Source organism: Chelonia mydas, chromosome 14 (genome assembly GCF_015237465.2).
Source record: "Chelonia mydas isolate rCheMyd1 chromosome 14, rCheMyd1.pri.v2, whole genome shotgun sequence".
In the NCBI taxonomy this organism is placed as follows: Eukaryota; Metazoa; Chordata; order Testudines; family Cheloniidae; genus Chelonia; species Chelonia mydas.
The window spans coordinates 15,808,386-15,833,443 of record NC_051254.2 but is presented as its reverse complement, the minus strand read 5'-3'; the positions used below and the strand labels follow the sequence as shown (position 1 = coordinate 15,833,443).

The 25,058-nt window shown below is 49.8% G+C and overlaps 1 protein-coding gene across 1 annotated transcript in view; it reads left to right on the top strand.

Moving 5' to 3' along the window:
* EVPL (envoplakin) overlaps positions 1–22,724 on the top strand; it is a 36,299-nt gene extending 13,575 nt beyond the window's left edge. The window contains exons 8-22 of the mRNA XM_037913260.2: positions 221–328; positions 2,386–2,481; positions 4,997–5,122; positions 5,866–6,012; positions 6,720–6,874; positions 8,468–8,565; positions 9,494–9,675; positions 10,267–10,445; positions 11,317–11,455; positions 12,827–13,020; positions 14,803–14,953; positions 15,802–15,885; positions 15,973–16,083; positions 17,988–18,080; positions 18,918–22,724. Coding sequence (XP_037769188.1) covers positions 221–328; positions 2,386–2,481; positions 4,997–5,122; positions 5,866–6,012; positions 6,720–6,874; positions 8,468–8,565; positions 9,494–9,675; positions 10,267–10,445; positions 11,317–11,455; positions 12,827–13,020; positions 14,803–14,953; positions 15,802–15,885; positions 15,973–16,083; positions 17,988–18,080; positions 18,918–22,370 — 5,316 coding nt within the window. The 3' untranslated portion in view covers positions 22,371–22,724. The remainder of the gene's footprint in view (positions 1–220; positions 329–2,385; positions 2,482–4,996; positions 5,123–5,865; positions 6,013–6,719; positions 6,875–8,467; positions 8,566–9,493; positions 9,676–10,266; positions 10,446–11,316; positions 11,456–12,826; positions 13,021–14,802; positions 14,954–15,801; positions 15,886–15,972; positions 16,084–17,987; positions 18,081–18,917) is intronic.
* Positions 22,725–25,058: the final 2,334 nt, after the last annotated feature.

The following is a 25,058-nucleotide window of genomic DNA, read 5'->3' as shown; positions in this document are numbered from 1 at the left end:
TGGCTCTGCTTCGTCTCAGCCAGCCCCATGCATGGCTGTCTCCAGCCTCCCGCCGGCATTTCCACATTGCTGCTTCTTCTCTTTCCCCTGAATGCTTGTGCGTTCACGTGAGCCAGGTGACCACTATTTCACACCCTGGAAACTGCCATTTCTCTGCCACGCTGACTCGGGCAGCCTGACTTGTGACCCAGGCATTTAAATCCCTTCACTTCTCCTGCAGAACTTCAAGGCTAATGAGCTGCTTAACCAGGAGGAGTATGTGAACCAGCTCCAGGATGACGGAGACAGGATGATTGAACTGAAGCACCCCGCTGTGGAGCCGATACAGGTAGGGGACCCAGGTTGGAGCCTGCTTTCCTTCCCCCACCCTGCCATACTGAGTTGCCCTCCAAGACACTGGCTCCAAAGTCATGCACCAAGGAGGGGCATGAAGCGAGACTTCCCTTCAGAGAGACTCCCTTTGATACAAGACCCACGGAAGGAAGAGCTGATTTTGCAGAGTATGTTCTCCCTGCCCCAGACAAAGGTCTGTGTACACAACAAAAGCTCTGCGTGGGCTAGCCAGCCCGAGCTAGCCTGAATCCAGCTCGCGCAGCTTCAGCCTGGGCAGTATAAGCCCAGCAAGGAGTCTGGGTACGAGCTCGGCTCGCTAGCTCTGCTGTCTTCACTGCTGTTGTTACCCACGCTAGCTGAATTCAGGCTGAATTCACTGTTGCTGTGTAGACAGCCCTTAGATCAGATTCCTGCTTGTTGAGGCCCTTTCAAGTGAGCACTTGATGAAGGGAACTAATCTGTGTGCAACCTGAGCGTAACTTACATCAGCTTGTCAGCTGGTGAGGATCAAATTCGCCCCCGGGGTAAGCAGGCTCAGTCCCCATTGTTTTCAGTCGGAGTTACCCTTGCTTACACAAGGGTCTGAATTTGATCCCTACAGGACTTAACTTGCCTTGAAGTCAAAGGGAGCTGCATCTGCTTACATCAAGGCTGATTTTAGCCATGTTAGCATGAGTAAAATCATGTGAGGAGCTGCTTTATCATCCAGCCCTTCTATCTATCGCTCTACCTGCTAACATACCCTCTGTCTGTCTCCTCGGCATGTCAGTTACACCAGGATTGCACTGCCACTGAATAACAAGTCAGTGCAAGTCACCATCAGTGCCACTTCGACACACACGCACTCCCTGACCAGCTCACACCTGCTGTGTAAATTGCACCATCACTGCTGATTTGGGGCCTCAAAAATTCTCCTGGCTGCTTTGGGCCCTACTTTTTCCAGCAAGCTGAATGATCAAATGCAGCAGAAAGTCAATCTGTTTAAAAGGCTAAATCGGGGATAGTCAACCTTCAGTCCTGAATGCTGTCTCAGCAGCTGCTCCCTTCCAGGGCAAGGGAAGGGAACAGACCTGTTGCACCAGTACGGTATGGTCTGGGGGGTTGGTTTTGTTTCTTATGGAGCAGGTTTTTCCTGTGGCTGCGCGACTGAGAACACAGTTCTGGCCGACTCTGGAAGACTCTCTTTATAAAAGCTGGATATGCTGCAGTCTAAGGGTTGAGTTTTCCTGCATAAGAGAGACAGTCTGTAAAAACAAGTCCATCCTGAAAAGATAAAAAAGGCCTTAGCTTCTAGGGTGTGGACACCAGGTAACCGAATCTGGGCTTCAGCCTCTCCCATCTGAACCCGACCAAGGCCACAAGAGAAGAGGAAGTCCTTTCCCTGATCCATGAATCAGGGAAACAAAAGTTGCTAGAGTGGTTGAAGTGAGGTCACAAGGTCCTCTTGACCTCTCACCCTTCTGTTAGAGCTGCCATCTTCCCCTCATGGAAATCCCTTTCCCTCCCTCCCCCATGTGTGTCATTCAGCGCTTGCATCACAGCATCTCCTCCAGGGCTGAGAGTATTGACCGACTGTTCCAGACCAACGGGAATCTGAGAGCAATACAGACTGCTTGCATCCCATTGGAAATCATATAAATATGATGCTCTCAGCCTTCAGCCAGTCCCGAGAGAAGCAATGCCCTCGAGCACTAGAGATGATGCTCATTTGAAGGGCTGTATTTTTTTTCAGAGATGACCGCAATGCTGCAGATACGGTTATGCATCTGCAATTAAACATGGGTGCAAATCTGCATCCACAACACTGGAGTCGGAGTTGAGGCCCTGTTAGAAACGGGGGCCTAAAAATGTAAGGTGGCTGTTCACTGTCTCTTGCAGGATCATGCTCTGGCTCTGAATGTTCTTTCCCCGCCGTCTCTCTTAGGGCTTAGCCGCAGTTGCTAGCTGCTGCTGTGATCTCTGGGACTTGAGGAGATGCAGAGAGGAAACACAAGGGCTAGGGGAGTTACGACTAGAAGGACACAGGTTAGAACTGCTTCTGTCCCACTGCAGGCTCACCAGGAAGCCTTGAGGAACGAGTGGCAGAATTTCCTCAACCTCTGCATCTGCCAGGAGAGTCAGCTGAAGAGCGTGGAGAGCTACAAGAAGGTACAATGGGTCCAGCAGAAGGCAAAATGACTTGCCACAGGGAACTTTTTGCCAGGGGGCGTGTGCAAAATTTGTCATCTGGTGGGGATCACACTTGGCCCCGGGGGCAAGCAGGCTCAGCCCCCGTTGGCCCTGGACTCCAGGTCATGCCGTGGGTCTGCTGGACAATGGGAAAGTATGGGGAGCCCTGGCTTCCATCTGGTCTGGGTCAAAGTTCGACATCCCACTGGAATGTGCTGCTGGGGATACGCAGAGGCGTGAGCCTCTGTGTTACCTCTCTGCCTGAGCAAGAGTGAGATTTTCTGGAGATCAGCTCCCTGCCACGCCAGCCTGTCTGCCTCCCAGCCAGCTCCTCAAGGCTCTCCCTGCCCAAACCTCGCCTAGTAGTACAGGCACCAACTTTCAGCTTTCCCCAGGGGTGCTCCACCCCAAGACCCCGCCCCCATTCTGCCCCTTCCCCCAAGGCCCCACCCTCGCTCCACCTCTTCCTGCCCCCGCTCCACCCCCTCCTCCAAGGCCCCTCCCCGACCTTGTCCTCACTCCGCCTCTTCCCACCCCTGCTCCTTTCCCTCCCCCTCCAGTGCCTCCCGCCTGCTGCTGAACAGCTGATTGGCAGTGGGTGGGAGGCGCTGGGGGTGGGGGAGGAGCTGATCAGCGAGACCTGCCAAACAGCTGACCAGTGGGTGGCTGGTGGGTGCTGAGCACCCCCTATTTTTCCCCCTGGAGGCGCTCCAGCCCCAGAGCACCCGGTGAGTCGGCACCTACGCCTAGCAGGCAACAATCGGGGACGTCCAACCCCTGAGCTCGTCAGGGATGTTTCTCTGCAATGCACAGCCCCATCACTCTATGCTCACAGAAGATATTAAGTTTGCTGCTCTTTTAAAGAGTCAGCACAGTACAGCTTACTAAGTTAAGTGAGGTCAATATACCCTTCCTTTCCAACACAGCACTCAATTGGTTTGTAGTAAATGTAAAACAAGTTTATTAAACAGAAATCCTAGGTTACTTTAAGTGATATCAAGTATAAGGAGCAAAGGTAGGAAAGGAACAGACAATAGGTAAAAATGTGCTTTCTAATGGCTCAGACCCAGCTTAACAACATCCAGACTTTGCTCAAGGTAGTTTATTCACCAGTCTTCTTTATTCAGTAATAGCTGGCTAGCTTTTTAGCCAGGATCCCCACAGAGTCCATGGCGCCTCATCTCCTCAGGTGAAGGATAATCCAAAATCTTTGTCTGTCCTTACAGCTCAAAGTCTGCCTTTGTTTCAAGACTCAAATTGATCCAGTCTCCTGGGGGTGGAGGCAATTCCATTTTGATTAAAGTGTCCCCCGGTGTGTTCCAATGTGATGCTTTCGGCTGCAATTTTACAATGTAAATGTTTTCCTCCTGCAATCTTTGATAAAAAATGAATAGCCCATTGAATTTGGCCACACCTGGTTTGAGGTGTTGGCCTCTTTCCTTTGTCTTGAGAAAACCAGCTTATCTAACCCCACCTCCCCCCGCAACATGCCTGGTTTAAACAGCTTTTAGTCACAGCCTTTAAAGCAAAATATCAGTGAGTAGCCATAATTCCACATGCAGCACTGGCACGTACATTTCACAATGATATTATTGACTGTGTGGTGTTAGTTTTTAGAGACCCCTCACAAGACATATTTTGTGCCAATATCATTGCAGTGGTGTGTCGGGTGTGAATACAGAGGTGCCCACCTGTGCTCCACTAGTCTCTGCTGAAGGATCTGTACCCAGTTTAGGTTTGGCTTCAGAAATCAGAGGAGTCTTCACTGTTGATTTAAGCTTCGTTGATGGAGCCAGGTAGTTAGGATTACAAAGAGGTGGCTGATTAGACGATGCCAAAGGTTGGTAATATGTAGGGTTAATATTTCTGTGATTAGGGAGAGGTTGATTAGAGGTGGGGTAGCAATGGACAAGTCATTCATTTGAATTGTTAATTGGAGTGGCTAGAGGCATTCCATATGTGTGGTCAGTGCCGAAGCCTGAGCAAAAAGTGGCTTGACTTTGTATGAAATGTCGTTGGGATCTCGAAAAGATCTTGCAGTCGCTCACTATATTAAAAAGTGGCAGTGCAGGCTCTTCATCCCCGCTGCCACGATGGGCAAAAACAGCCCAGCACTCAAAGCTCTCAAACTCTCCATTGATGCAGGAAGGGGTGAACGCCCTGACGCCACCTGTAGGGTCACGCCAGAGATTAATGGATTTGCAGGATTAAGCCAGGTCTGGGAACTTCATGACAAGGCGCCTGGTGCAATGCTATTAATCAGGGTCACTCTGGCGGGTGTAGCAGCCCTCAGTAGACGATGCATGTTCAACAAGGATGACGAGGTCAGCAGATCAGGGTTATTTAGCTGTCGTGATTAAGTTAAATGGAGTTATGGGTTAGGCTCAGGTTTGAGGATCGACAGTAGGGCTTACTTAATGAGCACAGAGATGCTGATGCCCAGCCTTCATGGTCTCCCAGCATCTTCTGACTATCCTTTGGCTTGTGTCTTCAGTTTCAGGAGGATGCTGACACTGTGAGCCAGACACTGAAGAAGCTGAACTTGGACCTGGATACAAAATACAGCAAGTTCAACAAAGACAGTCCCGGGGTGGTGTCTGATTTACTGCACCAGCTGGAGGTGAGGACTACTGGGGGGCTAATACAGCCGAGCAGCGTCTTGTGTCTCACTTGCAGACTGGACGCTACGACACCTTTCTAGGATCACCGTAAAATGAGGATCGCCAAGTATAAATTGTGAGCAAAGCCCCCCCCACCCCAAAAGGATTGTCCCGGGCTGTATATTAATGAGTTAAATACCTGGGGCAACATTTCACCCACCGTCACTCTCATGCAGCCCCTGACCTGCAGCCGTTCGGGTGCTAGAGAGCACCCTGTCTGACCTGGTGGGAAGCAGTCCCTGTGGAGGGGTTGTTACAGTAGGTAGTTTGCAGAGACACTCCCCATAGGAGGAAAGCACCAGAATCGCCGTCGGAGGATGAGGAAAAGGGGTGAAGGTGCCTTTAGAAGACTCTGTGCGTTGAACAGGAAGGGCCATGGAGAGCTCATTGGGTCACTCTTGTCCAGCTGGCAGTGAGCTATCCGCTAGCCCTGCTAGCTGAAGGAGAGCGGGAAAAAGGGTAGAGGAGAAAAACAAAGAAGGGAGGAAAAAAGAGAAATGGTTTTGGTGAATAGTTGGAAGCTCTTGTCATGCTTCTGAATCTTTCTGGTACAGCTCTCTCCCCACAGGCTTTGTGTTCTGCGAATGAATAACCCCAAAGTACCCACCACCTCTAGGTCCCAAACATGCCATGCTGTCTCTACGCTGAATTATTCACCCAAGTGCTGGCCTGGTAGGAATCTCTGCCTCTTCTCTTTATTTAGAATGAGGAGAAGACTGTGAAACAAGCCGGAAAAAGCATTGCTGAGCTGAAGAGGAAGAGCTCGGAGATCAGCCCTCTGAAACTGCGCAGAACCTGCCCCTCCCAACCACTTGCCCTGGACACCCTCTGTGACTGGGCCTCTGGTGACGTAAGGAAACGTTCTTACCCTTTGGAGAGGAGTGGTATTGGATTCCTCTTTGGGACGTATCCCCAGCGTTGTCTGCTTTTGAATTTCCAATGTGCCCTTCACTGTGGCACTAGGAACCATTCCCCTTAGTTTGTCTTCATTGGAGAAAATGGCCGGTAGTTTAAAACCAAACATACCCATTGTCCCAGGTTCATCAAAGCATTTGAGAAATGCCTATTGAGAACACTGGCAACTTTTGTCTTCCTTGTGCCGTGGGTTGGCTTCATTTGCTGCTCCCCTTCTTAGTTCCAGAGTTGATGATCCCTTTTTGAATGTAGAGATCCTATTCAGAGGATCATGAGCCAATTGCTAACCTGAAACACCCTCCTACCTGGTGGGAAACAGAGGCCCACCTGCTGAAGCATTTCCAGTGGGGAATGCATACCTCAGTGCCCAGGTGTCTGCTCTGCCATGGACGTGTATATATGTTGATTTATGTCTTCACACCAACTAACCACACTGGTCTCCCAGGGGATAATGTGGAGCAGCTGAGTTTCCTAGATGAGACAGGAGCATCTTGAGGACAGTCAGACCACAAATCCTGATGAATGCAAAAAGTTTGGTCTCGTTAGGAGACTTCAGAAAGCCTCCTCTGTTACCCGGGAGCCCTGAAAATGCAGATTGGGAGTCAGAGCTAGGGAATCGAATCCTTTCTCTGTTCTTTCCAGGTGCAGCTCAGCCGAGGTGAGAAGTACACTCTGAAAGACAACAGGAACCCGGAGAACTGGGTGGTGCAGAGCAGCACTGGGGTGACAAAGACAGCTCCTGCTGCTTGCTTCTTCATACCTCCTCCAGACCCAGAGGCCACTGACAGAGTTAACAAGTGAGTATGCAGTGGAGTGTGAACCAGAGAGGAGAATGAATACACCCTAGCTCCAGTCTTTATATTCATTTAGGAGTTATGTTTACTGTAGGTCACCTACTTTTTCTCCCTACCAGTGCAGGATTGTTCCCTATTCTACGTTATTCTAGTGCTTTGTCCAGTTCTAAATGCCACCAAGCAATGGGGTTTCTACCACTTCCCTTGAGGGAGATATTCCACAGTCCACAGACCTCACTGTCAAGAAGTTTTCATGACATTCAGCCTAAATTTCTCTGTCTTACATCTTGTCTCAACACACAAGCTGCACCAGTTTGACTAAATCTTTTTAGAATCTGATTTAGTTAAATCCTCACTGCTCCCTTGTGTGGACATTTCTAAATCAGTTTAAGAGTGCCTTATATTGATTAAGTTTCAGAGTAACAGCCGTGTTAGTCTGTATTCGTAAAAAGAAAAGGAGTACTTGTGGCACCTTAGAGACGCTCAAATAAACTGGTTAGTCTCTAAGGTGCCACAAGTACTCCTTTTCTTTTTATATTGATTAAGTTTAAGTTAATTCCTTACCTACTTAAACTAAGCCAATATGAAGCTAAATCAACACTCTTAAGCCAACTTAAGAGTGTTCACGTAAGGGGACTGCACTGATTTACCTAACGCAGTTTCTAAACCGATTTCATTAAATCAGTGCAACTTGTGAGTTTAGACAATACCCAAAGCCCATTTTCAAAAGAGATTTAGGCACTTTTGAAAATGGTACCCCCAGCCTTTATTTCATTCCTCCCAATTACCTACCACTAGAATCACCTTAAATAATTCCTGTCCCTCCTTGGTGCTTGTGAATTTCACGTGCAGTAAAAAATGTTTGATTTGAAAATTTTGCAGCACACTGCCTTGCATTATGTGTCTTGATGACACCGCGCAATGACTGCCCCCCAGTGCCCTGTCAGATGTATTTCCCCTGCAGAGCCACCTCTAGCACTTTGTTTTACTGATGCCTCCAGGGACATTTGCTACCCTTCCTATGCCCCAGGCCTGTGAACCAGTCACTCGTTTGTATTGCTTTCCAGTGTGTTTCACAGCTTTTACTTCCCCTGCACAGGGATACGCAGGAGAACACATAGCATGGTCCTCGGACGAGGCTTGCAGTGTAGTCATCGCTGTACTGAAGGATACCCGTTTGAGGCCATCTACACAAAACTAGGGATGACTGTTTTCAGGCACTGTGTTTAGTAACAGGAATTAGTTCGGGGCCTTCAAAAGTCCCTGCAAATTGCTCTTTGCAAAAGTCACTTTTCAACAATCCCTGGCTTTTGCTCCCATTCCCAGTTCTCCCCTGAAGTCAAACTGTTCTGACAAATTAGAGTTGTGCCATTTCCAGATGTCATGGGAGTAACAGTGTCAGCACTGGGAGCCGTTAGACTTCCAGTTAAACCTGCTCAAAGGTAATTAAGTGACGCCTTCCCTGGAACAGGTAACTGCACTGTGCTCAGGTGAGGCCCGTCTCTGGATGAGGTGTGTAAGCAGGTTTTATGCAGGCTAGTTTCTATTCCTGATAACTCCTGTGCTGGGGGTGATGCTCCCTTCTTTCGCTTGTAGGCTGGAAGGTGAATTGGACACAGTGAAGCAGAAGAGAGCGACAGTTCAGAACTCCCTGAAAAGCAGCCAGAAGGAGCCAGTTAAGCCCAGCCAGCAGGGTACGTCAGGTTATTAACTGCTCTCTAGCTTAACATAAAAAGCTACCCCGCAAAGTGAGATCACTGGTCTCATTTTGTTTGACTTTACTGAAACTTGCCGAGTCTACAAAAGCTAGTAATTCAGTGAATGCTGTAGACTCAGCTTTTAAACTTGGGTGTCTCAGCAGGATGCCTACCTGCGGGCACTCGTGGGCATGCCAAACCACAAGTACACGTTGGCATGTGGATGTAGTTGGTCTAGTGCTTAGAGGAGAGGACTGGATATTGGGATCTCTGACTTCTAGCCCTGGCCCTGCCATAGAATCTCTGGGTGACCCCCGGCAAGTCACTTTGCCTCTGTGCTGCTGTTTGAAAATCTCTTGAGACCTCGCCACACAAGGGAGAAGTGCGGCGTATCTGCCGAGTGTTTTGAGATCCTTGGGTGAAAGGTGCTGCAGAAGGGCTGAGTCCACATTTGAAAGTTGGCTTCCCCGGCTCTTTTCCATCAGCAAACTCTGTTCGCTGACTGACGGATAAGGAGGCTGCAGAGGGACAACTCATGCAGCAAAAAAACAAACAAGGTCAACAACTCTCTTACCCAAACAAGTTACTTTGCTGGCCGTGGAGCAGCCCTTTGCAGATCTGAGCCATCAGCCCCCTGCAGCGCTGAGTTATCTGCATGTAGGAGGCACTGCAAGGTGCAGTGGAAAGCTCTGACCCAGACTCAGAATCTGTGTCCAAACCCACATGATGGATTAAATACACCACACCTCACTCCAGCATAATCCATTTGAAGCAGATGCTTACAGGTGGTGTCTCAATGAAAGGGTAGCTGAGGGCCAAGCGGCCGGGCCTGTATATCAGAGATCTAGGGAGAAAGGTTAAGATAACCCAGAGTGTGATGCCAGATGGGACAGTGCACTGATTCGATATCAATTTGTCATTCCAGCACCAATCAGAAGTCCCACCCTTGCGCAGGATGACCCCCAAGCTGACCAGCTCCTCTCTAAACTGAATAAAATTAGCGGGGACTTGGTCGAAGTGGAGAAGGAGATTTTTAGCCGGGTGAGGTCCCCGGTAAGCCACAGTGCCCCGACAGAGGACCTCCACAAAAGGATCCAGGACCAGGAGGTGAGGGCTGAGGAGCACAGAGAACGGGTTGATCGTGGTAGCTGGCTCCAATAGTTGGAGCAGAACTGAACTGACAGAAACCATGTAGGCGTTAGCCCCGCCGCTCCAAAGAGAAAAGGAGAGAACTTGCTGATGCTGCTGCAGAGACCTCTGCTGGCTTCAGCGCTCAGAAAGAGGCCTGCTGGAGGTTGTTACAGTGCAGGTCTGACTCGGGGGGAAATACGGGCACTTCCACTGCTGAACCGGTGATGTTCCCTGTACTTTAGGAATGGTCCTTATGGGAGGTGACCTGAGAAGACAAATGCGCTCTCGGCATAAACCCTGCAGTTCTGTCCCCTCCTTTGGGCTTCGATCTGGTTCGGTGTCTGTTCAGTGCTGATTATGTCTTCTGCTGCGGGTCTGTGTCCTGCCCTGGGTGGACTCGAACTGTTGGGTTTCTCTCCTTTCTGGCTTTGCTCCGCTCTGTGCCGTGGATACGTGGTCCCAGCCTGGCTCAGCCAAGGCCTCCCAGCAGATTCCGCTGTATCGCATTGGCTTAACACTGAGCTTCTGTGTGTTCAGTGAGTCTGGGAATTTCTGTTGCTGTGTTAGGGAACAACAAAGAGACTTCAGGGCATTGGGGCAGAGAAGGAAGCCATGCAGAAGGAGTGTGAGGCCTTCCTGTCCAAGAAATCCACCGGCATCGCCGCCTCTCAGCTCCCCGTGACTCTGAACAACGTCAAGAACAAGTATAATGACGTCAAGATGCTGTCCAGTCTGTATGGTGAGAAGTAAGTGGAGACCGTAACCCTAGATTGGTAGGAGCAGAGCTGTATGAAACTGCTCAGCAGGGTCTTACAAAGTTCTGCCCACAAATCTTTTGTGTTTTGTCCTGAGCAATTTAGGAGGAACCTCAGATTTCACTCTTCTGTACGAATACATAAATAAATGGTCTTCTTTTTAAAAAAATCAAAGCCATGGGAAATGTTGCTCTTTGAATTTGAAATCTTTTTTTTTTTTTTAAACTCAGATGGCCTCATTTTCACTAGAAAAGAGGCCTATTTCCAGGTGGAAAATTCACAAAATATGATGAAATTTTCTGCACAATGGGGCCATTTTTGAGTTTCTAATAAAATACAATCCTCCCCCTCCCCCCCCCGCCATTTTGATTGTTGTTTTATCTGTATTCTTAGAGGCCCCAAATGAGATGAAGACCACATTGTGCTGAGCACTCTACAGTGCCCTCCTAACGATCAGGATACAGATTTCTGGCAAACCAGGATTACCCCCCAGTTTGAATATGTGCAGGGGTTTAGACGATGTTTCCATTTCGTAAAAACGCAGCAAGGTGAATCAGCTGCTGTAGTTTGAAATTTCTCCTAGAACAACCCAATGGGCAGGTGGACACACCTGCCGACCTCTCCTAGGGCTCATTATCCTGTTCTTCTGTCTGTAAGGCTGCGCTCAGGAGCCAAGCGGGGCTGGGTGTCAAGGACAGGGTGTGTTTGCAAGGCCAACTTCCTAAAGGTCTGCATTGTGCAATGAGAGCAAGTCCCCTGCAGTTAGTCAGGAGCCTGGCTCCAGGGCAGACTCTGAGAAGCGAGGGGAGCAATGTGTGTCCTTTGTAGCTAGTCACATGCCACCATCTCTCTGCCTCCTCAGAGCCAAGGCTTCCCTGAACCTGGAGAACCAGATAGAGATCACGGATGAGATCATCAGCAGCTTTGAGTCCAAGCTGGCTCAGGACAGCACCATCCCAGCCTCTCCCAACGCCCTGCAGGATCGTGCCAGTGAGCTGCAGGTGAGGGAGCCTTTGCCTTCTTGACGGCAATGAGAAGGATACGGGCACAGTAAGAGATGGAGTCAGGTAACCTGGGCTCTGTTTATCCCATTGTTAGTGTTCATAAGAGACTTGGATGGCCACACCTCACAGTAGGCCACGGACTCGTTCGTCTAGACCACCATTGCTGAACCTTTTCAGGCTGGTTTCAGAGTAGCAGCCGGGTTAGTCTGTATCCGCAAAAAGAACAGGAGGACTTGTGGCACCTGAGAGGCTAACAAATTTATTTGAGCATGAGCTTTCGTGAGCTACAGCTCACTTCATCGGCTCACGAAAGCTGATGCTCAAATAAATTTGTTAGTCTCTAAGGTGCCACAAGTCCTCCTGTTCTTTTCAGGCTGCTGACCCCTTATTTGAAGTCAAAAATGTTCCCAACCGCCTGATGTTTCTGTAGCTGTAAGAGCAAAAAATGGATCAAGGCTAGCAGTGCTAGGGCTGCGGGGGTGCGTGTTTGGGGAAGCTGGCACTGGCAGAGAATACTGATGTTGAAGGGTCAGGGCACGCGGGGAGTGAGATTTTCTTTGCTTTAGGTTGTAGTAACATTTTCAATACCTCACGACCCTCCTGATGGCCTTTCGGGACCCCCCCGCCACACACACCCCAGGGAGCGCAACCCGCCACCCAAGATACACTGCTGTAAATGGGCTTCCATAGTGTCTGCAGACTAGATCACTTTTGCCATTTCAGAAGCTGCTGTTTATTGGTAGGTGGATAATAGGATACATCTGTCACAGTTGCTGAGCAGCAGCTGTAAGAACCGACTCCCACCCCAGAGATCTAAACCATCTGCCTGTGTACCTCACCAAACACTCCCCTAGTCGATCTGCCCCAGCACCCCACAATCAGCTACCCTTCTGTGCACCCTTTCTCCATCTACCCGTGTCCCAGCCCCAGTCTCTCTGCCCTACAGTTAACTCCCCCTTTACTCACTGTGACTATTTTTCCAATGCCTCCTCTGGCTCTCTGGACCCCACCCATGCCAGCCCCTTTCTCTCTTTCCCCATCTCTCCAGCTGATTCCCGAAGTCTTCCCCCAACATCTGTCCCTCACACACCTCTGCGTCAAAGAGCCACCCTTGCGCTCAGCAACGTTTGCATTCTACCAAGCCCCGCCACGAACCCGCAGTGGATTTTTTCTGTATCAGTATCCCCGTCGCTACTGAGGATAAAGATGTTGGGGTGGAAGGAGAAGCTCCTTTCATTCTCTTCTGCCCCACTGAGCCAGTGACTCCCCCTCTGGGACACCGACGGCCTCACAGGGCCAGGGCCAGGTGTTGGGGAGGCGGCGTGAGCGGGCCCACTGACACTCATCCAGCATCTTCTTCCTTCCCAGAGGCTGAAGCAGGATCAGGTCGCCCGGCAGGACTGTGTGCTGAAGCTGAACCGCAGCCTCAAGGACGCTGAGCACAGCTGCAGCGCTGTGCAGAACAACTTCCAGGAGTTCTGCCCGGACCTCCCCCGGCAGAAGCGGGAGGTCCAGCTCCTCAACGACCGCTACCACGCTGTGGCCAACCAGCTGGATCACCGGTGAGCAGCACAGCCTCCGTCACGTGGGATCAGGGTGGGGGCTGGGATTTGGGCAGGCCAGCCGGAAGAGAATTGGGTCCATCCCCCAAACCCAAATTTACCTGACTCACTTGAAGGGCCAGCTTTCGGATTTGGGACCCTCTGGGGAGATCTTCTGGCCTCCCCTTTGTCCCAGGACCCCAGGCCAGTGTAGCATGGGATCCAGCGTGCCCAGCTGTGGCATGCTGTGCAGCAATCTTGTGTACAGTGTAGGCTTCGCCTCTGTGGTGTGACGACTGGGGAGAGCGCGGTTTGCTCATGCCCTCCCCTCTCCCAGTTGCCACTGTAGATGTGCAGGCAGTTGCAGAGTTCACCCAGCAGGAAGGGCAATCGGCCTCCTGACTTTAAAACTTCCCCTCTCCATAACCACATTCAGTCTGTCGTGTACTCCTTGTACACGGGTAGGTTGCAGGGCTGCTACTAACAGGTCAAGCTCCTTTCCCAGATATGGGCTGGTTACAGAGCTTCCCTTTTATAAAGCAGGGGTGGCCAAACTGGGGCTCGCAAGCCACACGTGGCTGTTTTACCATTAAAATGCAGCTTGCAAGCCCCCTCCATTCTCCACCTACCAGACTGGTGGGGGAGGGAGCGAGCTCGGGACCTCTGCCTTGCAGTGGGGTAGGAGCTTCTGCCCAGTGGTGAGGAGGGGCTTGGGGGTCGGGGCTCAGCCCTGCGGGGTGCACCTGCCAGGGCTCAGGCCTTCAGCAGAAGTGGGGCTGAAGCTCCGAGCTCCAGCTCCTGGAAGGTGTGTTCTGGCTCTCAAACTTCTGAAGATTGTCGTGTGGGACTTGGAGGGCCAGTAAGTTCGGCCACCCCGATCTAAAGAGAGATACACAGATGTGTTCTCTATAAGAATATTAAATGCATGGCCAGCTACACCTGGTATATGCTCAGGTGAGGTATGCAGTGTCGTTAGCCATGTCGGTCCCAGGATATTAGAGAGACAGGTTGTGAGGTAACATCTGTTATTGGACCAAATTCTGTTGGTGAGAGAGACAAGCTTTCTAGCAACACAGATTAGGGCTGGGAAAGATACTCCCAGCATCACAGCAAAATGCAAGGTGGAACAGATATTTTAGTTAGCGTAAGTAGTTAGCACATATTGTAAGGGACCATTCCAGGTAGAGTGGCCCGTTAACACCTCTGCAGTCAGAGGACAAAAAGAGGGGGTTAGTGGATCAGAGATTGTTGTAATAAACTGTAAATCCAGCGTCTCTGTTTGGCCATGATTTTTAGTGTCTAGCAGAGTAATGAATTTAAGCTCCCCGGCTCCCATCTTTTGAAAGTGAAACCAGACAATCACCATGCTCCTGAATGAACTCAAACAGGAAAATGATAAAAGACAAGACCCTGTCACCTGTGGGTGAACACCTTTCGCAAAGCGATCTCTCTCTATCCGTCCTCATTCTCAAAGGAAACCTGCACAACACTTACAATATGTACTAAACAATCAGTTCCCCCTTGCATTTTGCTGTGAGGCTGGGCATACCTTTCCCAGCCCTGAAGAAGAGCTTTGTGTGTCTCTCTCCCCAGTAAAATGTATTTCCTCCCCCAGCTTGTCTCTCAGGTAAGGTATGTTACACATGTTGCCACTTAGGGTTGAACATGATAATACAGTTTAGCATTCATTACACACTCTACTAGAGAGAGCTGTGCTGCCAGCCAAGCCTTCCTGCTTACTGGCCTACTAACCACCTCTTTAATTACCCTGGTTTCCTCCGCCCTGGTCCGCCACCTACCCAGGGAGAAGACCCTCCGGAACACCAACCTCACCTACCAGCAGTTTCAAAACTCCAACGAGAACATGATGTTCTGGATGAACAACCTGCCCAAGCACGACGTCAAGACCACGGATGGGCCGAGCCAGATCAATTTCAAGCTGCAGGCACAGAAGGTGAGCCTCCTGCCAGACCTCGGGACACATACAGATGTGGGGAGGGGAAAGAAGTGTCCCTGGTTTCACCTGGAACCTACGTGGAGTGGTAACTGCCGCCCTGCTTCTCCTTCCGTGCTTCACCTGTGGCAGTGAATGACTAGCGCAGAAAAGGCAGGACCTTGCCTGATGCAGAGGGCATCTTGCAACAAGAGAGCAGGGTAGGGAATTCAGGGTGGGCAGATCCTGCATCTATGAGCATGCTGCTGCATGGCCTTCAAAGCCCAGGTGGCCCTCGCGAAGCATCTCCTGCCAGCTGCCCTCTCCCATTCATACCAGGAATTGGCTGCTAATCTCTATAGCTGCCAACATCCTCGATTGACCCAGTGCTATGCTGAGGAAAGAGGTGGCCTCTCAGATGAGACCCTCTGAGCAAACACCAAGAGCCGGTAGGCGGTCGCCCCTCCATGCCGTAACTGAGCTCTATCAGCCAAGGGGAAAAGAGACCAGGTGGCTCCAGGATTCTGATCTCTTATCCAGGCACACAAGGCCAGAGCTCAGTCACCTCCATTATTTGACATTACTACCTCCATCCCCATAGCTTGGAGCTCTTCAGAGTCCATTGCTGAGAGATGGGTCAGCTTGTGCCATTAACCAGACAGAAATGCCAGACTGCAGCTGTGTCATACTCTCTTTGCCAAGAGCATTTCCCCATGCCCTCGATGGCATCTTTGTTCCCTTCTGATGGGAATCCCTGGAGAAGCAGCTTCACTTTCCCTCCCTGACTGCCTTCTGTTTGAAAGCATCCTGTCCTTACTGAGAGCTTTGTTGAGATGCAAGTACTCAGGTCCTGTCTCCTTCTCCCACAGAGGCTGGTGGAGGAAATCCAGGGCAAGGAGTCTGAGAAGAACGCAGTGGTCAAACTATCCCAGACTGTGCAGTCTGCTCTCAACGTACGTTTGGGTTTTGCCGTGTGGCTCTGCCATCTAGTCTTGCCCAGCAGAGACCCAATCTGACCTCTTTGTCTCCACTTGTAATAGGACTATGAAATTCAGGCAGGCAAATACTGCTCTTCTCTGGACCCCACCCTGAGCGCTTCCGCTGCCAAAAGACTGCGTGTCACCCCACTGCAAGAGAGCATCCAGGCCCAGGTGAGACCTTGAGACAAAGGCCTGGAGCCATATTGAGGCCTGGTGTTAGGAGATGCAGTTTCATTGACCTCCATGTGGTTTCACCTGCTTACACCTTGTTTGAAATCAACCTCCAGTTTCTCCTCTTTCCTTGGGGAGGTATTGATTGTTCCTCCAATTTCCCACCCCCCTCTCTCACTGCAGCCAGTGATAGGGTTGCCAGGTGTCCGGTTTTCTACTAGAACATCCTGTCTGCTGGAGCTCTGCGCGGCTCCTGGAAGCAGTGGCATGTCTCCCCTCCGGCTCCTATGTGGGCAGCCAGGGGACTCTGCATGCTTCTCCCGCCCCAAGCGCTGGTTCCACAGCTCCCATTGGCCAGGAACCGCAGCCAATGGGAGCTGTGGGGGTGATGCATGCAGACGGGGCAGTGCCGCCTGGCCACACCTCCGCATAGGAGTCGGTGGGGGGACATGTCGCTGCTTTTGGGAGCCACCTGAGATAAGCGCCACCCGGAGCTTGCACCCCTGGCCCCCTCCGATGCCCCAACTCCCTGTCCCAGCCCTGGTTCCCCCTCTGTCCCAGCCCGAAGCACCCTCCTGCATCCCAAACCTCTCATCCCCAGTTCCACCCCATGCCCCAACTCCCTACCCCAGCCCTGATCCCCCTCCCGTACTCTAAACCCCTCATTTCTGGCCCCACCCTGGAGTCCACACTCTGAGCCAGAGCCCTCACCCCATCCCGTACCCCAGCCCCCTGAGCCAGCCTGGTGGAAATGAGCAAGTGAGTGAGGGTGAGAAGAGCGAGCAACCGAGGGAGGGGGGATGGAGTGAGTGGAGGGTGGGGCCTCGGAGGAGGGGCAGGGCAGGGGGCGGGGCAAGGGTGTTCGGTTTTGTGCGAGTAGAAAGTTGGCAACCCTACTGTGATTGTCCTACTCCTGAAGCAGAAGCCGTGCTGCTGGTGTGCCTGAGTCTAATAGCACTGGACAAAGCAGTATATGAAATACCAGCATAGAGATAATTACTTTGCGTGGATATTGCTGATGGTGTCTTCCTTACCATGCGGCCAATGAAGACACCTGTTAAAAGGACAGGTGTGTTGGGTTGCATGGGCCATTCGCTGCTGCTAGAATAGCTGATGCTCTCCTGTGAACACTATTTTTCCCTACAGCGTTGCTGTAGTTTTCACTTCCAAGACGTCGACAAGAACTACAAATCAGAACTATTTAGCCCTCTTCCTAGGGCTCGGCAAACAATTTGGCAATTGAATCCAAACCAAATTCATGTAGATGGTTCTGGTTCCACACAGAAAAATCCCAACCTCCTCTTCTGAGTGGGCTCAGAGCAGCTCCTCAGACCATCCACCCAGCCCTAGAGCAGCCTCTGGCATGAATGAAAAGTAACCGTTCCCTTGCTGGCATTCTGAATATTGCTGCTGAGGGCTGCATTTGTCTTCCAGTTCCAAGCTTTTGGCTTGAGCGTGTCCAGGCTGCTATATATGGGTTCAGCTGGTGCTTGCGTGTTAATAGGCCTGGCACCTGCCAAGAACGTTACTTGGGCCCGCTGTGACCAGTAAGTGTTCCTGCTTTGTAGCTGGCCGTATGGGAGTGTATCGTGTAGGACTTAGACTGTGAGACAGAGTCCCCTGTTCTATTCCCAGTTCTGCCACTGACTTGCTGCATGACCCCGAGACTAGTCTCTTAACCACCCCATGCCTCAGTTTCAGCTATAAAATCAGGGGTGATGATAACATCACAGAGGTATCATATAGCTTAGTTAAAGGTTGTAAAGTTCTTTGAGAGCCTCACGTTACAACTACTGCACAGAGGATGAGTAGGTCGGGAGGGTGGAGAGGCGGGAGGAATACAGTATGTCTAATAAGCCAGATCACAGGCGACTTCCCAAATCATTCTTGCTGTTTCTGTTTAGGAGAATGACGTGACAAAACTCTACACAGAGACAGCAGCAGAAAACAAGCAGCAGCTCAGCCGGCTGGAGTTTGCCAAGAAGGTGGTAGAGAAGGTATCTGCAAACTGTTCTAACCTTTTTTCTAGCAAACATGCCCTACCTGCAAGGTGGGAAAGAAGTCACTTATCAGTGTGAGGCAGCAGAATTGTTCAGGGTCCTGCCTCAAGCTGTGATTTCAGCAGATTTCAAAGTCAACAGGGTTTGGATGTGGATGGAAACCTCTCGAAGGGGGGACCCATTGTGCTAGAGGCAGTAGTCCTGGTGAACCAGTAGATGGCACTGTTCCCACTGAGTCAGCAGGGAACTCTGCCTCAGCATGGCATGTGGGGCGTTGCACTGCTGACCAAAGACGCCATCTTCCCAGTGAGCCATAAACCGAGGTCCTGCCCATGTGTGGCCACTGAGTGTATTAACAAATGTTTGTTTTCAATGGGAAAAAAGGGATCCAGAATTAAGATTATTAACTAGTGTTCACAGCTCAGTCTAACCAATGCTTAGATACTAAGAATTTCAGAGAGAGAACCACCCAACAGCCTGTATCCCAGCATGGTAGGAATTTAGCATTTCCTCTTGCTGGACAACCCTAAAGAGACAAATACCCTAAAGATCATATTAGTTTATAACTCCAATATTGCTCGATTTGTTTCGGAGAACATTACCCCAACCACATCCATTTTTGCTTATTTTGTTTAATCAAAGGTTAAGTGATTCTTGTCCGTTAGAAAGTACCGAGAGTTCTATACCAGTTTTGTCTGCTACCACCTATTCCCGTTCTCCAACTGGCCAGCATTGTAAGACTTTAGGATTCAGGGAAAGGGCCACCGATGCCATGCTCTAAGAGTGATGTCAACTCCTTGTCTTTCTAATGAACTTCTTGCTTTCTCCTTGCAGAAGGAAGTAAAAGAGGAGATGCAGGCAGAACACGAGCAAATGCAACAGTCAGAAAATCTGGCTCAGTCAACAAGAGAATCAAAGGCACTGAAACTGCAGCTGGAGGAGGAAAGAAGCAAAGTGGCCAAGGTTCAGCAGGACCTGGAAGAACACAGAAACAGGCTTCTGCTGCTGAAGACTCAAAGGCCCATTGAAAGAGTGGAAGAAAAGGAGGTGGTCGAATACTACCGAGACCCGAAACTGGAGAGCAACTTGGCTAAGATGGCGCATCAGATTAAGGATGAGAGCAGAAAAAGGGACAGCCTGCAGGCGGATATTGAAATGAAGAACAAGAAGCTCATCCAGATGGAGAAAGAGAGGAAGGCGGTTGAGGCCCAGCTGCTTACCAAAGAGGTCACTAAAATCGAGAGGGATCCAAACCTGGATAACCAAGCAGCTAGCCTCCATGCAGAAATCAAGCATCTCCGAGAACAGAGCTCTGCTGCTTCCTCTGAACTTGAACGGCTGAGGAAAGAGCTGTGCGTTCTGGAGCAGAAGCAGCCCAACATCCGAGAGAAAGTGGTAGTGAAAGAGTTGATCAAGCTGGAAAAGGATCCGGAGATGCTAAAGGCCGTCAGGACATTGCAGATGGAAATTGACAAAGAAACCTACAACAGGAAATCTGTGGAGGACACGATAATCAAACTGAATAGTAGGATCGAGGAGCTGGAAAGGCTGATTGAAGCAACAGAACCCAAAATCATTGTCAAGGAGGTGAAGAAGGTGGAACAGGATCCAGAGCTGCTGAAAGAGTCTTCCAAGCTTAGAACTCTCATTGAAGAAGAGAGGAACAAGAACCTGATGTTAACAGGAGAGCTGGCAGAGCTGCAAAGCAAATACATCATTGCAGAGAGGCAAAAACCTAAGGTAGAGATTAAAGAAAGAGTCAATGAGATTTTTGTGGTAAATCCAGAGACAGAGAAGGAAATCACTTGCCTGAAGAAGGAGCTCCAAGAAGTTACTAGTAAAAGGACAAAGATTGACAAGGAGGTGGAAGAGGCCTTGTCTGAGCTGAATATCCTCCGGTCTCAGAAACCGACTGTGGAGTATAAGGAGGTGATCCAGGAAGTGGTGAAACTTGAGAAAAGCCCAGAGATCCTTAGAGAAATTGACAGGCTGAAGGAACAGCTCAATGAGTTGGTGAACACAAATGGCAGGTCCCAGGAGCAGCTCATCCGGCTGCAGGGCGAAAGGGATGAATGGAAAAGGGAAAGGTCCAAGGTTGAAACCAAGCTGGTCAACAAGGAAGTTGTCCGATATGAGAATGACCCACTCTTGGAAAAAGAAGCTGATCGCCTACGTCAAGAGGTGCGCAATGTGTCTCAGAAAAGGAGAGCAGTTGAGGAAACCGTCTATGACTTGCAGAACAAGTACATACTGCTGGAGAGGAGGAAGCCCGAAGAAAAGGTGGTGGTCCATGAGGTGATTCTCACCCAAAAGGATCCAAAGCTCAGGGATGAGCACAACAGGTTGAGCCGGAGTTTGGACGAGGAAGTGAGCAACAGGCGTCATGTAGAACGTGAGGTACAGCATCTTCGGTCTGTGGTGGAAGAGAAAGAGAAGCTGCTTAACTTCCAGGAAGATCGAAACAAGAGGCTTGCATTAGAAAAGGAGCTGCGTCAAATAACCATGAGAATAAAGGAAATAGAGGAAAGCCCCGCACCGGTGCAAGAGAAGATCATCATGGAAGAAGTGGTCAAGTTAGAGAAAGATCCGGTGCTTGAGAAGGCTGCTAATGAACTGCGTCTGGAGCTGGACAATGAAAAGATGCAGGTTCTGAACCTGCAGAGGGAGTGCAAGAACCTGCAGGTGCAGACTGACATTCTGCAGAAAACAAAATCGCAGGAGAAGACCATCTACAAGGAGGTTATCAGAGTGGAGAAAGACAGAGTGCTAGAGAATGAACGTGCACGGATTTGGGAGCTGCTGAGCAGAGAGAGAACTGCACGGCAAAATGCAGAAGAGGACATACGACGACTCAAGGAGAAAATAGAGAGAGCTGAAGGCATGAAAAGGACCTGGTCCCGTGAGGAAGCTGATCTCCAGAAAGCACGAAACCTGGCAATTCAAGAGAGAGCCAACCTGGAGAGTGAGCTCAGGGAACTGGAAAGGCAGAAGCAGCAGAAAGTCCTCATCCTCCGAGAGGAGTCCAAGCTCCTCAGCCAAAAGACAGAGAATGACAGGCAAAAAAAGATGCAGCGTGAGCAAGAACTTTCCCTCCTGGAGGCAGCTATCCTAAGGGAGAAGGACCAGATCTACGAAAAAGAAAGGTCCATCCGGGAACTCCAGTCTGGGGTCAACCGGGAAGAAATGAGCCACGAGACCCAGATGAGAGAGACTAATCTCTCCACTAAAATCTCCATTGTGGACCCTGAGACGGGGAAGGATATGTCTCCTTATGAGGCCTACAAAAGAGGAACCATAGACAGAAACCAATACATCCAGCTGCAAGAATTAGAGTGCGACTGGGAGGAAATCACTACCTTGGGCCCCAACGGGGATGTTTCTGTCCTCCTCGACAGGAAGAGTGGGAAACAATACTCCATCGAGGATGCCCTGAGGTTTAGGAAGATTACGAAAGAGGAGTACCAGTTGTACAGGGATGGCAAGATCCCAATCTCGGAGTTTGCTCTGCTGGTAGCAGGGGAAGCCAAGCCTCCCTCCTCTATGTCCATTGGCTCCATCATCTCCAAGTCTCCACTTCCATCTCCGACAATGCAGCAGAAGACCCAAAGCTTCTTTCCTCCGAACTTGCAGAAAAGCTTCTGCGATGACACCTTTCCCATTGCCGGAGTGTTCGACACTGCCACCGACACCAAGTGCAACATAAGAACTGCTGTCATCAAGAAGATGGTGGATCCCATGACCGCTCAAAAGCTGCTGGAGGCCCAGGCTGCAACTGGGGGCATTGTAGACCTCATCACGTGGGATCGGTATTCTGTCCACAAAGCCATAGACAGAGGGCTGATAGACAACACCTATATGCAGAGGCTGCTGAACGCCCAGAAAGCTTTCACAGGTGTAGAGGACCCAGTGACCAAGAAGAGGCTGTCTGTCGGGGAGGCAGTTCAGAAAGGATGGATGACCAAGGACAGTGCCTTCCCCTGCCTACAGGTCCAACACCTGACCGGGGGGCTCATTGATCCCAAGAAAACCGGTCGCATCCCAGTGTCAGAAGCTGTCCAGACAGGCATGATTAGCGATGACCTGGCTAAGATGCTCCAGGATGAGCCCAACTACGAGAAGGATCTTGTTGACCCAGTCACCAAGGAAAAGATGAATTACAAAGAAGCCATGACTCGTTGCCGGAAAGATCCTCTGAGCGGCCTGCTGCTGCTCCCAGCCGCCTCCGAGGGATTTCAGTTTCATCGCCCCGAGCACCATTCTCCCATGCTGTCACGATTCAGGCACTAAGACAAGCTCCATGTTCTCGCCAATTCCACAATGATCTTAAGCCCCTGTGGTACTCACAGATGAACAGACTGCCTAGCATTTCTGGCTGTGTACTAGTCTAATGAGCTAATCTTGCTTCCCCATAACTGGGGCAACAGAGGAAGACAAGGCATTCATTGGGGTGAAAGGGTTCTAGCACAGGCATCTGTGCCCGGTTTGGACAGTAATGGGGATTTTGTTTCAAGAAATATGCTTGTAGTAGTTTAAACTGTGTGACTTCCTGTCACCTTGAAGTGGGGGGAGGGTGTCAAGGGGCTAATGTGCTCCCAAGTTTGTTCATTCTTATGCACGCAATAAAACTAGAAGGTGTCTCTCCACTGTTGTGTTATCTTTGAAAATGGAGAATGTCCCCACCCACCCTTCAGTGTAGATCTAAACACACCTGTCTTAAGCACCAGGGCCCAGATCCTCAAAGGTATGTGGGCATCCAACTCCCCTGGTCATTTAGGTGCCTTTGAGGAGCTGGCCCTATATTCCTTAACACTATAGACCCAGCATAATGTTTCCAGAAGTGGCTAAGTGAGTTAGACACGGAGGAGTGAACGTCAATGGGACTTGGGCCAAGTGCCTTTTTACAGTGCTCAACCCCTGCTGAAATGAAAGGATCACTTCTGCATTTCATGATTCAAAGTGCCTGTACCCTGTCCTAATGGGTGCAGGAGACTGTCAGGGTTTTTTTAAACTTCTCTAATCATCTGTGGGTTGGAATCAGATGCTTGTCAGTTGATTTCCTGTGATGGTTGCCTGGGTCTTTTGAACAGGGGGCAGACAGACATTCAGCTCATGAATGAAGGCAGTTGACTGGTACACTAGAATCTTACAGGCTTTCAGTCAGGTTCCTGGTTTAGTGCCTGTCAGCACTAGCTCCTGTTCTACCCTGCACCAGCTAACGGGCTTTTATAGCCCTGCAGATTCCCAGCAGGCTTGTAGCCAGCCAATTACAGAGGACCTCCCTCTCTAAAGCTGCCTCAGGTAGTAGCCTCCTTCTGTCTTCCAGCAGCTGTATAACAAGTCTCGGGTATTTCTCCAGGGTCTGCAGCTCAGGAAGCTGAGGGTCTCCCCTGCAGACGGTGTAACTGTGCTGCAACCTCTGAGCTTTCCTGGACAGGTGAGTCAACTTTTCAGTTAATCATCTGTCGGCAAGGGCTAAAAAGCCTGCAGCACCATTCACCCCTATGCTGCTCCCTTTCCCAGCTCACTAAGGGGACATGCCCCCTTGCATACATTAAAAAGAAAAGGAGGACTTGTGGCACCTTAGAGACTAACCCATTTATTTGAGCATAAGTACTCCTTTTCTTTTTGCGAATACAGACTAACACGGCTGTTACTCTGAAACCTCGCATACATTGGTACTGCTTTAAAAATGTTAAATAATTGCCCTTCGGTGCTGACAAATACGGTGTAATTAAATGATTGTGAGTTTTGTAACTTAGGTGCATACTTAATTGCTCTATATAATTTGCTCTCTGATTTACTGTCAGGAGTAACAGATATTTACCAAGGGATGGGCAAACTGGTTTAGAGGCAGGAAGCTGATCAAGCAGTCTCTGGTGTACTGTGTTCAGCTTGCAGTCCCCTTCGAAGGACTAGGTATGAACTGCGCTACTGACCCCAGTCCACTTTCCTGACCCAAAGATGCTCAGGATCGGCAATGAACAGTTCATGCACCGCACCACACCACACAGTCCTGGAATTTCAGCAGTGAGCATCACACCAGTATTTCAATCTGTTCCACAGGGCTAGGGGTTCCCTCCAGCTAAAGATTTGGCAACAAAGTCTGAACTAGCTTATTTAGCAGATTTTGCCTCTTTTCTTTCTCATGAAATTTCCATGAGCAGGTCATGAGTTTCTCAGATTTGCTATTCAAAGGGTAATTGACACACATCATTACTCTAGGAATTGGTCATTCATGTTTGACATGCAAGTTGTGTTGCTTGATTGGCATGGGTCAGATAAGTCACGTGGTATTCTCTCCCCTCCAGGATTGGATGAGAACACAGGTACTACTCCCCATGTACTGATTAAAAACAAACCCAGCATTGTCCAATCAAAGTGACTTAAAAATTGGAATAAATAGCTGCAAAGAATTCTTTTGGCATCATTCATCTATATCTAGGAAATACTTTGCCTCTACAAGTTAGAGACTATAAAATGTCACTAAAATACAACCTTGCACCCACTATTTTTGTGACAGTCTTAGCTGCTGCTTTCCTAGGAGAGCGGCAATGAGGACAGGAGCGCTGGGGGTATTTGTATAGTGGGAGTGCTGAGAGCTATTGAACCAAACTAAACCCTGAATATAATGGAAACCACCTCAAACCAGGGGATGCTAGTTCCAGCACCTATGAATGAGGATTCAGCAGGGTCCTCATTCCTTAGGAATGAGCAAATCTGAAAGTAATCCTTGAATGTGGACAGCCTAGCTCTCCTAAGGCAGCTGTTCCACGAGGTCTTCTGCCAATGGGTTGTTTTATTGGCAGTGTTGTAGCTATGTGGGTCCCAGGACATTAGAGAGACAAAATGGGTGAGGCAACTTCTGTTGGGTCAATAAAAGATATTACCTCACCTACCTTGTCTCTGGGATTTTTAAAATCCAATGATAGGAATGAGAGGGTTTAGATATCCCTGCTGGCCTCCAAATCTGCACTG